The sequence below is a fragment of the Hibiscus syriacus genome, unplaced genomic scaffold (assembly GCF_006381635.1).
Source record: "Hibiscus syriacus cultivar Baekdansim isolate YM2019G1 unplaced genomic scaffold, ASM638163v2 tig00110890_pilon, whole genome shotgun sequence".
Lineage (NCBI taxonomy): Eukaryota > Viridiplantae > Streptophyta > Magnoliopsida > Malvales > Malvaceae > Hibiscus > Hibiscus syriacus.
The window spans coordinates 15,929,208-15,944,801 of NW_024062900.1; the positions used below are offsets into that span (position 1 = coordinate 15,929,208).

The 15,594-nt window shown below is 32.4% G+C and overlaps 1 protein-coding gene across 1 annotated transcript; it reads right to left on the bottom strand.

The window, feature by feature from the left end:
* Positions 1–8,482: 8,482 nt before the first annotated feature.
* On the bottom strand, positions 8,483–13,437 carry LOC120144779. Its single transcript, XM_039158754.1, has 4 exons — positions 13,198–13,437; positions 9,320–9,598; positions 8,731–9,204; positions 8,483–8,584 (listed from the first exon to the last, which is right to left on the bottom strand). Exons 1-4 carry the CDS (start codon positions 13,435–13,437, stop codon positions 8,483–8,485), a joined length of 1,095 nt encoding a protein of 364 aa, XP_039014685.1.
* Between the last annotated feature and the right edge of the window lie 2,157 nt (positions 13,438–15,594).

The window sequence follows — 15,594 nt, forward strand, 5'->3', positions numbered from 1 at the left end:
GGAGCACGAGAAACTAGGAGCAGCTCGTGAAGACCTAGCTCCCGGGGTTTGCTTACCGGGTCGAAAAGACCATAGTCCGGTGTTCTCATCCAATTTCCAATCCGATTTCTTTAAGGATGTGATATTGATTGGGTTTTGGAGCGGGATAGGATTGTCAAGGGAGACATCTAGGCCTAGTTTGATAAACAAATTGCTTAGTAGACAACCATATGGTAGGGTTTCTACATGCTTTGAGGGAATGATGTTTATGATATCGACAAGGGCGCTAAAGACAATATGTGGAAAATTGATTTTCTTTTTGTTCTTTATATAGTGCATCCACCATAAGTCTGTAGTACGTAGTGTAGAGTACCGACCTGCGGATGGTCTAAACCACCAAGAGATCATTAAGTGAAGAAATCGATCGTGGTGAGACCTAAAGGTACTGACACTAGCATTCGGGAGATATGATATTCCACATCTTCCTTCTCATTAAATAAACCCTCGTCATCTAAACCAAAATGAGATGCGATAGATTCAGAAGTAATAGTGATATATTTATCCTAAAAGATAGGATCTAATCGCTATAGTACCGCACTGAGTTGTGTTCTGAATACAAACCGCATTGGAATAAAAGATGCGGACAAGTTGGTGAAAGACGATGGGTTGAAGAGAAAAGAGTTTATCAAACTTCCATCGGCGAAGAATTTAGAGGTATTCAAATTCAAGTTTTATCATAGCTTGTAGAGAAGGAATACTCTCCCTAATACGATAGGATTGGAAGGAGTTCATGTACCTAGAGTACAATTCATCCCTACGGTTTTTCAGGCATGTTAAAACAAGTACTAATGAGGATGAAGGAATTGGATGGATTTTGAGGTCTAGGAGCGGGAGGACGGTTTTGGTGAGACCGACTCGAGGATGACCTAGGGCTTTTGGGATTAGACATGGTTGGGAAATCGGAAAAGAAATATCACCTGCAATTTAAAAAACACATGTATGCACAAAAATCAATCCCAAAACTCAAATGAGTCCTCAATAATTCAAGGTTCTCTAACATAATCCTAATGGGCAAAGTTTTGAAAACTATTTTAAAAATAATCATAATATGTATAGTTTTCATGAAACACACAATTAAATCAAAACTATCACTTAATTTAATTTTTTTTTAATTCAAAATTTTAATTTTGAAAAATTATGTGTTTTTGATGAATTCATTGTAGAAACTTTTAGAATCATCATATAACCAATGCCCGATAATTATTTCAAACTAGAACTAATCTAAAAGAGTCCTAAGTTCAAAAATTAATAAAATAGAGTTTTTGAAAAATTACCTTGAAAAATTCGGATTGAGGGGAATGTGGAGATGTTTTGAGCGATTTAATGATTGTAGCAGGTTTGTAGGATAAAAATCTTGAAGAATCCGATGATTTCCTGAAGGTTTTGAGCATAATGGAGATTTAGGGTGAGAGGGGGACGAACGGATGTGAGAAGTTTAGAGTTTAGGTTTTGAAAAATAAAGAAAATGAAGCCTTTAAAACCTAAAACCCGACGGATGCATCGGTGCATGGTCTTATGCATCGGTGCATGAAGCACAAAAATGTCAAAAATCCGTTTTAAACACTTAAAATGCTAAATAATTTGGCTCTAATGGTAATGGCAACTCATATATCAAAATTAATTATGTTTAATCAATCAAATTAATCTTCAAACTTTATTTGAACATAAAATTAATTTTCATTAAGAATCATAAACTCCCCCTAACTAATAGCAAGAATGCAATCAAAATTATATTAAAGCATTTTTCAGTATTTATTAAAAGTGCTAAATTATTTTAAACACTAAGTGAAGATAGGTCAGTTAAACCTAATCTCTCTAAGTGTCCAAAACCTTTCCTTGTCTAAGGGTTTTGTAAAGATATCCGCTAATGATGCAAAGTATCAACATATTCTAGAACTACATCTTCCTTAATGACATGGTCTCTAATGAAGTGATGTCTTATTTCAATGTGCTTAGTTCTAGAGTGTTGGATGGGATTTTAGTGAGACAAATAGCACTAGTATGTCACACTTGATAGGAATGGTACCTACTTCAATTCCATAATCAAAAAGTTGTTGTTTCATCCATAAAACTTGTGCACAACAACTACCGGCTGAAATGTATTCCGCTTCAGTGGTAGATAATGCAACACAATTTTGTTTCTTTGAAAACCAAGAAATCAGCATATTTCCAAGGAATTGGCAAGTACCAGAGGTGCTTTTCCTATCTAATTTGCATCCTCCATAATCCGCATCAGAAAAGGCATGCAAGCTAAAGCTAGAGTCTCTAGGATACCAAAGTCCTAAACTAGGAGTGTCCTTAAGGTATCTAAAGATTTTCTTAACAGCTAGAATGTGATTCCTTAGGACATGATTGAAACCTAGCACACAAGCAAACACTAAACATAATATCCGGTCTACTTGCGGTTAGATAAAGCAATGAGCCAATCATGGATCTATATAATTTAACATCCACACATTTACCTCCTTCATCTAAGTCAATCTTTGTTGAAGAGTTCATTGGAGTGTTATGAGGTTTCCCATTTTCCAGTCCAAACTTCTTGAGCATATCTTTGACGTACTTAGCTTGATTAATGAAGATGCATCTTTTCTTTGCTTGATTTGGAGTCCCAAGAAAAATGAGAGCTCCCCCATGCTCATCTCAAACTCACTTTGCATTAGCTTAGAAAATTCTTGGAAAAGAACATATTAGTAGAACCAATATTATATCATCAACCATAAATTTGAACTACTAATAAATCTTTACCTTTATGCTTTAAAAACAATGTAGTGTCAACCTTTCCTTTGAAAAACCTTTTTCAATTAAAAAATTTGACAATCTTTCATACTAAGCTTAGGAGCTTGTTTTAAACCATAAAGAGCTTTTGTCAATTAAGAACATGATCTGAAAATTTTGAATCTTCAAAACCTGGAGGTTGTTCCACATACACTTCTTCTTTTATAAAACCATTTAAAAATGCACTTTTAACATCCATTTGATATAATTTAAATTCATGAAAACATGCAAATGCTAATAACATTCTAATTGCTTCCATCCTAGCTACGAGAGCGTATGTTTCATCATAGTCTATGCCCTCTTCTTGAGTATACCCTTGAGCAACAAGTCTAGCCTTGTTTCTCACTATATTACCACTCTCATCAAGCTTATTCCTAAATACCCATCTAGTACCTACAGTAGATTTATTACTAGGCCTTTCAACTAATGTCCATACTTTACTTCTCTCAATTGATTTAACTCTTCTTGCATAGCCATAATCCAATGTTCATCATTTAATGCTTCTTAATATCTTAGGCTCTGTACATGAGATAAATGCAACATAATTACAAATATTTCTAAGAGAAGATCAAGTTGTTACCCCTTTTGATGGATCACCTATAATTTCACCATCCTTGACATAGTTGTACTCTCTTGGATAAGATACTTCCCTTTCTTCAATGGTTGGATTCTCAAGAGGATCATGAGTTTTCATTTTTCGTTTCTTCCTTTGATGATGGTTCTCCAACTTCATGTCTAAGTCATTTGTATTTATAACACCTACATCATCATTCACACAAGAATCCTTCCTCGGAAGGGGATTATCATCGAAAACAACATGTATAGACTCTTCTACAACTAAAGTTCTTTTATAAATACACGATAGGCTTTAGAATTTAAGGAATAACCCAGAAAAATTCCTTCATCACTTTTAGCATCAAATTTGCCAAGGTTTTCTTTACCGTTGTTTAAAACAAAACATTTACATCCAAAAGGATGAAAATAACTAATGTTAGGCTTTTTATTTTTGAAAATTTCATATGGAGTTTTCTTTAAAATTGGCCTAATCATTACTCGATTTACAACATAACAAGCGGTATTTGTGGCTTCCGCCCAAAAATATTTTGGCAAATTATTTTCACAAAGCATGGTTCTAGCCATTTCTTCTAAAGTTCGATTTTTCCTCTCAACAACTCTATTTTGTTGAGGGGTTCTAGGTGCTGAAAAATTATGACTAATACCATTAGAATTACAAAATTCAATAAATCCAAGATTTTCAAATTCAGCCATGATCACTCCTAACACTAGTTATAGAGTAACCCTTTTCATTTTGGATTATTTGAAAATGTGATGAACTGTTCTAATGCTTCATCTTTAGTACTTAAAAATAGAACCCAAGTATATCTAGAATAGTCATCTACCAAGACAAATGCATATTGTTTTCCACTCAAGCTAGTAGTCCTAGTTGGCCCAAAAAGATCTACATGGATCAATTGTAATACTCTACTAGTTGATACGTCATTAATGGATTTAAAAGAAACACGCTTTTGTTTTCCTTTAGCACAAGCATCACAGATTTTATCATAATCAAATTTAAGCTTAGGCAACCCTCGAACTAAATCACCTTGAATTAGCCGTTGCAAAACACTCATACTAGCATGTCCTAGTCTCCTATGCCATAACCAACTATCATGTTCATCTTTAGCAACTAGGCATAAATTAGTCATATCAAAAGAATCTAAATGCACCATGTAAATGTTCCTTATTCTATGACCAACAAGCATAATCTGATTAGATGCAATGTCAATGACTTTACAACCATTAATTTAAAATAAGACATTGAATCCTTTATCGCATAATTGACTAATACTCAATAGATTATGCTTTAATCCATTCACATATAAAACATTCTTAATTTGTATGGAAGAGGTATTACCTATTGTACCAATACCTTCAATGTGACCTTTTGAATTGTCTCCAAAAGTCACTTCTCCTCCATTTTGGCGTTAAGCTCAATGAACCGCTTTTGTCCCGTCATATGTCTTGAGCATCCACTATCAAGGTACCATGAATTTGAATTTGTTTCCCGTTCCTTATAGCAATGCTCCTTTCCCTACAAACATAGATTAACTTTTGATTTTTGGTACCCAAATTCTTTTGGGTCCATATTCATTAGTTTCCAAAATCCTAGTCCCCTTAGGTATCCATTTGTGTAGGATATTTTTATCTTTAGTAGTAATGAGTTCTTTAGGAACCCACATACTTCTAACGATTTTTCCATTAGAGGTTCTTTGGGGACCTCTATGATTGTAGTTTTTAAAACTTTTTCTAACAAAGTTAGATTTTGAATTTCCACCTTTTTCAAAATGTTTTGTTCCAACTTTATCAAAAGAAGTTTTAAGATCATCAATTTTCTTTTGATGATCATCATTGATCTTTGAAAGTAAATTTTGCAAATCTAAATTTTTCTTTTCAAACTATTCTAGTTTGATTTGCAAGTCTTTGATTTTACTTTCAAGATCGTTGTTGGTTTTGGATATGAGTTTGTTTTCATTTTTTAATTTTGAAACATCATTTTTATATTTTAAAAATAATTTCTCATAATCCGAAGCCAACCCATTATATTCCTCTAATAACTCATCATAAGATAAATCATCAAAATCGGATGAGTTAGAGGTTACCTTAGAATCTTCCCCGAATGCCATCAAGCACAAGTTTGCTACTTCTTGTTCCTCTTCATCGGAACTTTCTTCATCGCTCCATGTAGCCACATGAGCCTTGTGCTTATTCTTTGATTGACCCTTTTTCTTTAATTGTGGGCAATCATATTTGACATGCCCCAGCTTTTTGCATTCATAGCAAATGATTGGGTCTTTCTCTTTTGGTTCATTTTTGAGGCCTTCGTTTCGTTTGAATTTTCTTCCTCGGTAAGGTCTCATCATTTTTCTGAACCGTTTGGCAAATAATGCCATTTCCTCGTCATCATCATCATTATTAGAATCACTCTTATCTTTTGTGGATTTGAGAGCAACTCCAATGTTTTTCTTCTTCTCCTTCTCCTTTGGTGTCTCTTCAACTTTATCAAGGTCCACCTCATCTTCAAGCATCATCTCATGAGTGAGGAGTGAACCGATAAGTTCTTCAAGAGTTAAGGATGATAGGTCCTTAGACTCGATGATTGTCGTCTTCTTTGATTGCCATGATTTTGGAAGGGAGTAGACTAACTTCCTCACAAGCTTTTCATTTGAGATGAACTCTCCATACGATTTAAGACCATTGACAATCGTTGAAAATCTATCTGTCATAGCTTTGATGTCTTCATTTGGTTTCATCCTGAAATTTTCATAGCTATGCGTTAGAATACTAATTTTTGATTTCTTTACCTCATATGTACCTTCATGTGTGACTTGAAGCTTGTCTCATATTTCTTTGGCGGTTGTACACGATGAAACTCTTCCGTATTCATCTGGTCCAAGAGCACAAAAAATAATATGGATGGCTTTGGAATTGAGCTGGAACATTCTTGTATCTCCTTCACTCCACAACCTTGGATGAGTGAGAGGCTTGATGTATCCTTCTTCTACGGCATTCCATGCTCCCATGTCACTTGCTTGAATGAAGTACATCATTCTATTATTCCAATAGACATAATTAGCCCCATTGAAGAAAGGAGGCTTGTTGACGGGCATCGAATCAAGACCGGAGTCGTAATTTGAAGTGGAGGCCATTGATGACTTTGTAATCGATGTAACTCTTCCCGAATCGACTCAAGAGCGATTAAACCTTCAAATGAGTGTGGCTCTGATACCAATTGTTGAGTTAATCGATCGACGAAATCGGCCAAGAGGGGGTGAATTGGCAATTAAAAATTTCGTGGAAGCTTTTGTAGAAAATTGAAAGTAATTGCACAGCGATTTACAGTGGTTCGACTTTCTCAAACAAAGTCTACGTCCACTACCTTAGCTATCCACACTAAGGATTTTCCAACAAATTCACTAATTTGTTCTTTCTTTTGAGGCCAAAGAGATAACCTTACAAAATCCCTCAAGAGTATACCCCAACTCTTGAGAACACTCTTTTTCCCAAAGAGAAGATTACAAATTTGCAAACTTACAAGAAAACCTCACAAGGTAAGATGTTTGCACAATTCTAGAACAAAGAAAAGAACACTCAAAGATAAATACAATTGAGTACAAAAGTGTTCTTGAAAGCAAATGAATATTGGATGAAAAATAGGCTTGAAATGCTCAAACTTGAGGTTTGATGCTTTCTCTTTGATTCTCTCTTGATTCTAGTTGCTTGATGTTTCTTGTTATTGATCAATGGCTTCAGAACTTGTTTAAATACCCCTTGAATCAATTCTGAACGTTGGTGATAATTAGTGGAGTCAATAGAGCCGTTTAAGGGTGAAAACAATTAATTTTTCTAAGTGGAGCGTCTCATGCATCGATGCATGATGGAGGATGCATCGGTGCATCAGTGTAAAATTCAAATATTTTGACCGTTGGAACACTTGATGCATCGGTGCACCAAGTGTGCATCGATGCATGAAATGCATTCGATGTTTGAAAATAGCCTGCGATGCATCAAATGCATTCGATGTTTTGAAAATATCCAGAGTGCATCGATGCATGGAGAATGCATCGGTGCATGGAATGCATTCGATGTTTCAATTAATTCACTAATGCATCGATGCATGGTTGATGCATCGGTGCATCACCTCAAATAATTGAATTTAGGCTTTGATTTTGGTTCAAAATACTTTGTGAAAATTGTTTTAAAAATAGTTTAAGTACAAATCACAATTTTACACATTTAGTAAGGTTTAAAATTGATCTTGAAAAACTTGGAGTAATAATTTGATATTCGGTTAATTGAATCGAATATAAAATTGTAACATCATTTGTAAAATCTTAAAATTCATTTAACTTAATTTGTTATATCGATATATCAAAAATGTTTTCAACAAATTGACAATTCGAGTTGACTCCAATAACTCGACTCGAATAACTCGAATTTGGAAAAAGAAATTCGATTTTTTGAGTCGAGTCAAGTTTTGATCATCCTTGCTTTCTATTCGAATTATAGATATATACGTATATGTTTATTATTTGATCCATATATTTTATATATGGGTAGATTACACGTTTATTATTCAAATTATCAATTTTTGTTTATTTATGTACGTAAATTTTTAACTCTTGAAACTATACCTAAAGTTTAGTTTTTTGTTTCATTTTAATATCAAGTTCAAAATTTAACGTTAACTTTTGGGGGAAAATTTAAAAGTTTAGGTACTAAAAGGAGTAAATTTGATAGTTTGAGTACTAAACGCGTTAAGTTTTTAACATTAGGATACTAAAATGAAACAAAAAATTAAACGTTAGGTATGATTTTTTTTAAAAAATATTAAAGTTTAGATACTAAAACAAACTAAAATTGATAGTTTATGTATTAAATGCGTAATTTACCTTTCAGTATGTTGTGGCCATCATTAACCTTCATTTATAAATTTAAACGTTAGGAGTAAACTTTGGGGGTTGAATAACTGTGTAAGAAATATTCTGAAATTGACATTCAAATCAAATCCAAATAAATCTTACACAAACCCTACAGTGACATTGAAACTTAATCACAAAAATCCATTAATCACACACTAATAACACTTTGAATCATAAGATAAAGTTTTTCAGTCCTCGAAGCAGTAGGAAGGAAATGCGAAATCGTTCTCATTTGTGAACTCCTTGGATTCTATAAGACCTCTAAACCTTCCATTTTGAGCGGAACACATCTACAGTCATAAAGACCATTGAAATTAATGTTAATGAATGAAAATAAAATAATGACATGTTAGCAATCAACAATAATAATGCCTCTATAATTATCTGAAGAACTTACCCGAACATCTTAGATTCTACTAAAACATTTGAAGAGAACAATATAGTTGCACGTAGACTCAGTACACTTGAGAATTTCTCTTCGGCAACGCTGACCGCATAACCAGCAGTTAGGGTAGTCCTCAGCCTTCCTAAGAAACCGAAGCTTGTGAGGATGTCCGTAACCATAAGGACGAGGCAATGTGATCCCATCTTTGATAAATGGAAATTCTCCAAGAATACAATCGGGATGAGCAGAAGTATCACAGGTCGAACAACAATAATACCAGAGGTTCGGGTCTCTTTTTCCCTCACAAATATCACAATGAAGATGCTTTGAATAATCATTATCCTCGTGATAGGTGAGGTTTAGCTGATGTTGATCAAATTTGTGAACAACTGATTGTGGTAATGATAAGCATTTGAAATCCAAAGTAAAACTGCACTTTCCACATCTGAATGCACCATATCGACCTGTGTCAGCGCCACAACCATTGCATAGCTCCCTGCATTTGAAATCATAAAACAGGAAGTGCTCGTGTCCTTGAAATTCAATGATGTCAGGTACTTCAGCACACCTTAAGCAAATATAGTAGAATCCTCCAATTTCGTAGAAGAAACCGCTACAAGGTCGTTTGCACAAGTCAGACCCTGAAGCTTGTGGAGTAGAGAGTGGCAGTCAATCGACGAAACCAATGACGCTTTACTCTTGGCAGCTCAGCACAGTTTTTGTGGAGATAGAAATGGCATTCTGATTCAGAACAATAATAAAACAGAGTTGAGACAGGTAGCATGCACCCATCACATCTTCTATCAGTTTCCTCCTCCATCTTGTCTGCCAACACCAAGCAATGACCTTCATGCCAGAAATGTTCAATCTTTGTGGCTTCCCCATCTTCACTCACCTCAACAACGCGAGTGATGGAAGGCTGCGTAGACTTAGATGAACTTCCATAGAGCTCCTCGTGTCGTAACCGGTTTTTGTCCGGGCAAGAAAATTTTACTTGGCCGGAAAAATAATGTGGATAAAAATGATTTTGATTAAAAAAATGTTTTGGGAGTCGCCATCGACCTTTTTGGGTTAGGTAGGTCGAATACCTAAAAATCATATTTTAAAAGAGTTTTTAAGAAAACATCAGTTTAAAATATAAACTGGTCTGCGTTTAACCAAAAATTCATTCTTTTTATGAAATAAAAAGGGATTCGTGATCGGTTACGTTTGGGGGAGGATTAGCACTCCTACAACGCCCAAAATTGGTACTTATTAATTATAAATTGTTCATATTATTAGAAATTTAAAAATTCAAAGATATATTTAATTTATAATCATGTTATTTCAAATTTATTAATATAATTTTAAGAAAATATATTTATATATATATATATATATCTTTATTTTTATAAATAAGATATTTATTTACTTAGAAATATCAGAAAATAACTTCTAGGTGTTTTAAGACAACTCATTTCTTAATATTAAAAAATAAATAAATATTAATAAAATATTTCTTTAAAAATAATTAATATATAATTTATAAAAATAGGATAGTTATTTACTTAAGAATATCAGAAAATGACTTCTAGGTGCTTTAAGACAGTCAATTTCTTTGATATAAAAAAATAAATAAATATTATTATTTAATTAAATTATAAAATAAGTTAAATTAATTAGCAAAAAAAATTTAATGAGCACATTATCACAAAATTTGTGTAGAAACTACAAAAATCAAAGCTTAGGAATTACAAATGTTAGAGTTTTGAAATTAAATTTAATAAATATAATTTCTTACAAGTAATAGTATAATTTACTAATACATCATTTATTTATTAATACATATACGTGGAATTTAAATATTTGTAGAAATTACAAAAATCAAAGCACATTATGATTAAATAAAAAAACATGCACGTAGGATTTAAAAATGCAAAAGTTGGTAAAGAAAAGCATTTTAGTTATTATTTAAATGGCAATAATTATTGTTTAATGAAGAAAAACATGCACATCTTTTTTATTGGGTTAGGTGACCAATCATGCTAACTTTACAACAATTTCAAAACTATACTATTTTCACCAACTATGTCCACTAATTTATATAAACTAAAATTTTTTTATTTTTTAATTATTCACTATTTGTATTTTATTTTAACTATTAATATGTATTATTAGGATATATATATTCATGTAATAAAAATAAAATAATAATAATAATTAAAGTATTAAATTTAAAATATAAAAAAGTAATAATTAAATTGCAATTAAATAATAAAAAAAATAATAATATAGGATTAAATTAAAAATATATATAAATTAATAGCTATAATTTGAATTATTATTAAATATAAATACTATTACTATAATTTAACCATAAATATAAATATTGGAATAAATTATAATAATAATAGGGGTTAAATAGAGTATTTTACTTTTAATATATATATATATATATATATATATATATATATATATATTAATTAGTGACTAAAATAATAAAAATATATGATTAAATAAAAATAATAATAAAATTTACGGTTGAAAATAAAAATTATTTACATTATTAGGATATATCAATTAAGTTACTTTCTTGTTTCTTACCCGCAGAAAATGACGACAAAGGTATAATATTATAGTATATTTATTGTATTAAAATATACACCATGACAGTGTTTATACCCCTTATAACCGGCCTTTAAGGCCAAATTTCTCATTTCTCAATATGTTGGATAAGCAGGATACACCACGTCTTGGTGAGGGTATTTATACCCCCCTTATAATCGGCCTTAAGGCCAAATTTCTCATTTCTTCTCTTTTTATTCTTTCTCTTAGAGAGAGAAATTTTTTTCTCACTCGCCTCTCTCTATAATTCCCTCATCTAAGGGAATCCGGCCGCCATCAGCTCCGCCGCCGGCCACCACAGTCGGTGGACGAAAAATATAAAATTCTCCTAAATAATATATCTGACTGATTTAAACCCAAATCCGACCCCGTTTCTCTAAAAAGACCTTAGATTTTCATAAATCTAAAGAAATACCTTCGGTATTTCAACCTTTTCGACGGCGAGTAAAAGCGCGTGGAGACTTCGGTGGCGGTGATGTTTCCTCGGTAAGCCTTTCTCTATTTTTTTGGTTTTGATATTTGATGGTTTTGGTTGTTGGTTGCTTGTTGCCCCCTCCTCCTCTTTTTCTCTGTAGGGGATGGTCTTTTTATAGGCCTCATCGACGTTGCTTTCAAAATGGTCACAAAGGTGGCCCTCGGTGAGTCATCGAAGCTATGGTGGTGACTCACCATAGGGCAATGACATGTGCGGCTGGCCTAGAATCTTCTAGAGCCTTTGGAGTCGTGGCAGAAACTTACTACGGAACATAACGGCGGAGCAGCTCGGAGTGGTTGAAGGCGGCGCCGGAATAGACCCTAGGGTTCACCAACCCTAGGGTTTCTGTTGGATCTTCTTTGGACCGTTGAATCTCTTTAGATCCAACGGCTGAAATTGCTGGTGGTTGAGATTGCTGGTGGCTGAGATGATGTAAAAAACCCTAGATGGGTGTTGGGTCGGGTCTGGATCTGGGCTTCCGGGTTTTGGATCTAGGCCTCCGGGTTCTAGATCTTGGTCTCCGGGTTCTAGATCTGGGCCTATAAAATTAATTGAAATTTTTATTATTTTTTATAATAATAATAATAATAAATAATGGGACAAAAACTTAGTGTTTACACCTCGCATTGGCTTTCTCGCTCAACCACCTCGTAAAAGCTGTCATTCTCCAATGCACAATTCACGTGAAAAATGTAATTGCAACTGGACTTCACACAAGAGTAACTCCCACGCTCAAGATTCACTTCGTTGAAACAAATCTTACAATCTTTTCTTGTAAGCTCTTGAGTTTCAAGAAAATATTTGTGAAAAAGACAGTGATCATGTCGTGAAAATTTGATAAAGCGTGGGAGTTTTGTGCAGTCTTTATGGATTTTGATGTTGCATGTCAAACATGTATAAGACATATAGTTTCCCTCAGTGTCACATGCATCACAAATGAATGAGCCTCGTCTCCAGAGTAAGGTAAATGGGTGCTGATGGCGACTTTTATCTTCAACAACGGGCATCGACCAAGCACAGATTAAAATCACAAACAGAACAACAATAAAAGAATCCATAATGTTGTTTTTGACATAGTTTGCAAAAGAGAGAATTCTCATTGGGATCAAGAAAAAGAGGGTGTATGCGTTGGGAAGGGTGTTTAAATTTATTGGATTCATCAATGCATGTCTTATGAAAGATGAGAGGACAATCACCACAACTATATAATGAACCAACTAAGGGTTCATGGCAACAAGAGGAACAATACAAGCTTTTGTGTTCATCTTTGGGATTTTGAATGAAGGTCAATGGATGTGGGTGGAAGTCATGTTTGACCTTACTTTATGAAGAAGACAAATCAACGCATTTGATGTCAAGGGAAAAGAAACAACTACGACATTCATAAAAGAACATGTTGCGTTTCTCCTTGCATAATGCACAACCATATACCTGAATACCAGGATGTGGCCATATCTGTGCTGGGGATGGAGAGGGTGACTGGAAATTGTCTGGGGTGCGAGGGCACAGTTGTTATGAAGGTGATAATTGCAGGGTGCACAACTAAAGCATGGATCTGAAATCACATCCCCACAGGCTGAGCAGTAAGCTTTCTCACCTTCATTAATTTGATCTTCCACAAACACCAAGGGGTGCTCATGAAAACGATGCTTAATCTCTCTCTTCTTCTCCATCTCCATTTGTGTTCTGTGAGTAATGAATGAGATGGCAGTGAATGATGACTAGATGTTCTAACAATAAATAGGAATTTCTTTTAAAAAAAAGTATTCCCAACATTAATCTTGGCAAGTAAGGTACAAACAAGAGACTTGAATTGAAAGCTAAACTTTGATATCCTAAAGATTCACTCTTCTCTTTGGTTAAAGCATTGTGCTTTGCTTATTTGCAAGAATAACCCTTTTCCTTTTGCTAGAACTCATAACACTTAATTATCCAAAAAAAACTCATAACATTTAAAAAAATTCAATGACTTCTCCATAATTTTATATATATTAATTATAATTACGAATATCTTGAAGAGTAATTAAAAACAAATTTAGTAATAAATATAATCACAATTATATGATTTTAGAAAATAAATTACAAGGTTATAATATATAAGTGAAAGCTTGATATAATCACAATTTAGTAATAAATTACAAATTTAGTAATAAATATAATCAAAATTATAAGATTAAGAGGAAGCTATCTTACCAAAAATTCCTGGAAAATAAGGTATATATGCAAAAATAAAATTTATAAAAAAAGTGAAAGCTTGATATGCTAAAATATCTGAAAAATAATTTCTTTATTGAAGTATTGTGCTTTGCTAAAATGTAAGGATAAGGTAATTGATCACTTTTATTCTCACTTTTACTTTTGATATGACTCAAGATCTTTAAAAATGCAGACTCTTTTTTATTATTTTTTAAAATTTATAAAATACATTTTTTATATGTAAATATTTTAAAAATAAGTATATCTGTAAACGAATACGAACGATGATACAACCAATAAAATTGACCATGTTTACAACTGAATTTGAATATTATAGTGTAGTAATCTTTTCAATTTTGATGGGGCCTACTATCAGAATAGAAATCCCATTACCTCTTCATCTAAAACATTGACACGTGTTTGTCTTAATTATAACTTTCTAAACCTTGTTTGTTTAGTGTAAAAAAATTCCTTGTTTTTCCTAATTTCGTTTACGTTCTAATTAAAATTATTAATACTGGTTTTATGTTTTATTAATATTTTTTATTCTGACAATTAAAATAATATATTTATATTAATAAGAATTGATATTAAAACCTTTTTACTTTTAATTTATTTTAATTGGTACTAATATAAACATTATATTATTAAAATTATTAATAAATATATTTTAATAATTATTTTTATGAAATTGATACTAAATATTGTCTTAATATTAAAATATTAAACTTTTATATTAAATTGATACTAAAATATTAATATTAAATATATAAAATAATATTATTTTGAATATTTATGTTTTGAAGTGAAAAATTTATAAACAATTTATGAAAAATCAAATTGTAAGTTAATTTCCAGAAAATGTAAAAGAAATTCTATTGATCACTAAAATAAATTACATTGATTAATATCACTAAAATTATTTCTAATAAACTAATAAAACCCTACAATGGTCAACAGCTCTGTGTGCCTCTCTCCCTCTAAACCATACCAAGTTATATTACTGAGGCTCCATCTCTCTTTAACAAGCAGATGACAAAACCCAACGGTAACTCTTCTTGCCTCTTAATTTGTCCGTAACATATTTGTTCTTATTTTTGCAACAGTTTTGGAGTATTGAAATTCCATGCTTCAGTCGTTAAAATTTAATCCGCTTATAGCTTTGTCACTCATAAAGGTTATATCTTTGATTATTTTTTTATGTTTTGATTCTGTTTTTTTTCCAGTTGGAAAGTTGATGTTTGATGCATAGCTATAATTGCGGATATTTTTCAGATATTGGATTCTTAATGTGTAGCAAGAAAAGAAGTACTCAATCTGAGGTAGAAGCTCTTGAGGGTCAAACTTATTTAGCTACTGATAATACGGTTTTGGGGCCCTCTGGTAAGAAAATTAAGATGGATAATAAAAAAGATGCAGATATGGGAGATGTGGTTGCTTCATCTTCTGCTGCTGCTGGTTCCATTAAACCAATGGAGAGGAAAAAGAAGAGGAAACAAATGGACAAGGAGAGGAGGCTCTCGAAACGATTTTTCTTAAAAGGTGAGATTTAAAAAACCACATTAATTCTTAATTATCCTCTTCTTAATTTAAAAACAAATGCGATTTAAAAGACCTCTCGTTTCGAAAATTTTTGGATT

Coding starts and splice junctions, on each gene's coding strand:
- LOC120144779 (XM_039158754.1), bottom strand. CDS start 13,437: ATGGAGATGGAGAAGAAGAGAGAGATTAAGCATCGTTTTCATGAGCAC. Junction 9,599..13,197: donor ACAGATATGGCCACATCCTG/GTATTCAGGTAT, acceptor AAGTCTACGCAG/CCTTCCATCACTCGCGTTGT. Junction 8,585..8,730: donor AGTCTACGTGCAACTATATT/GTTCTCTTCAAA, acceptor TTATGACTGTAG/ATGTGTTCCGCTCAAAATGG.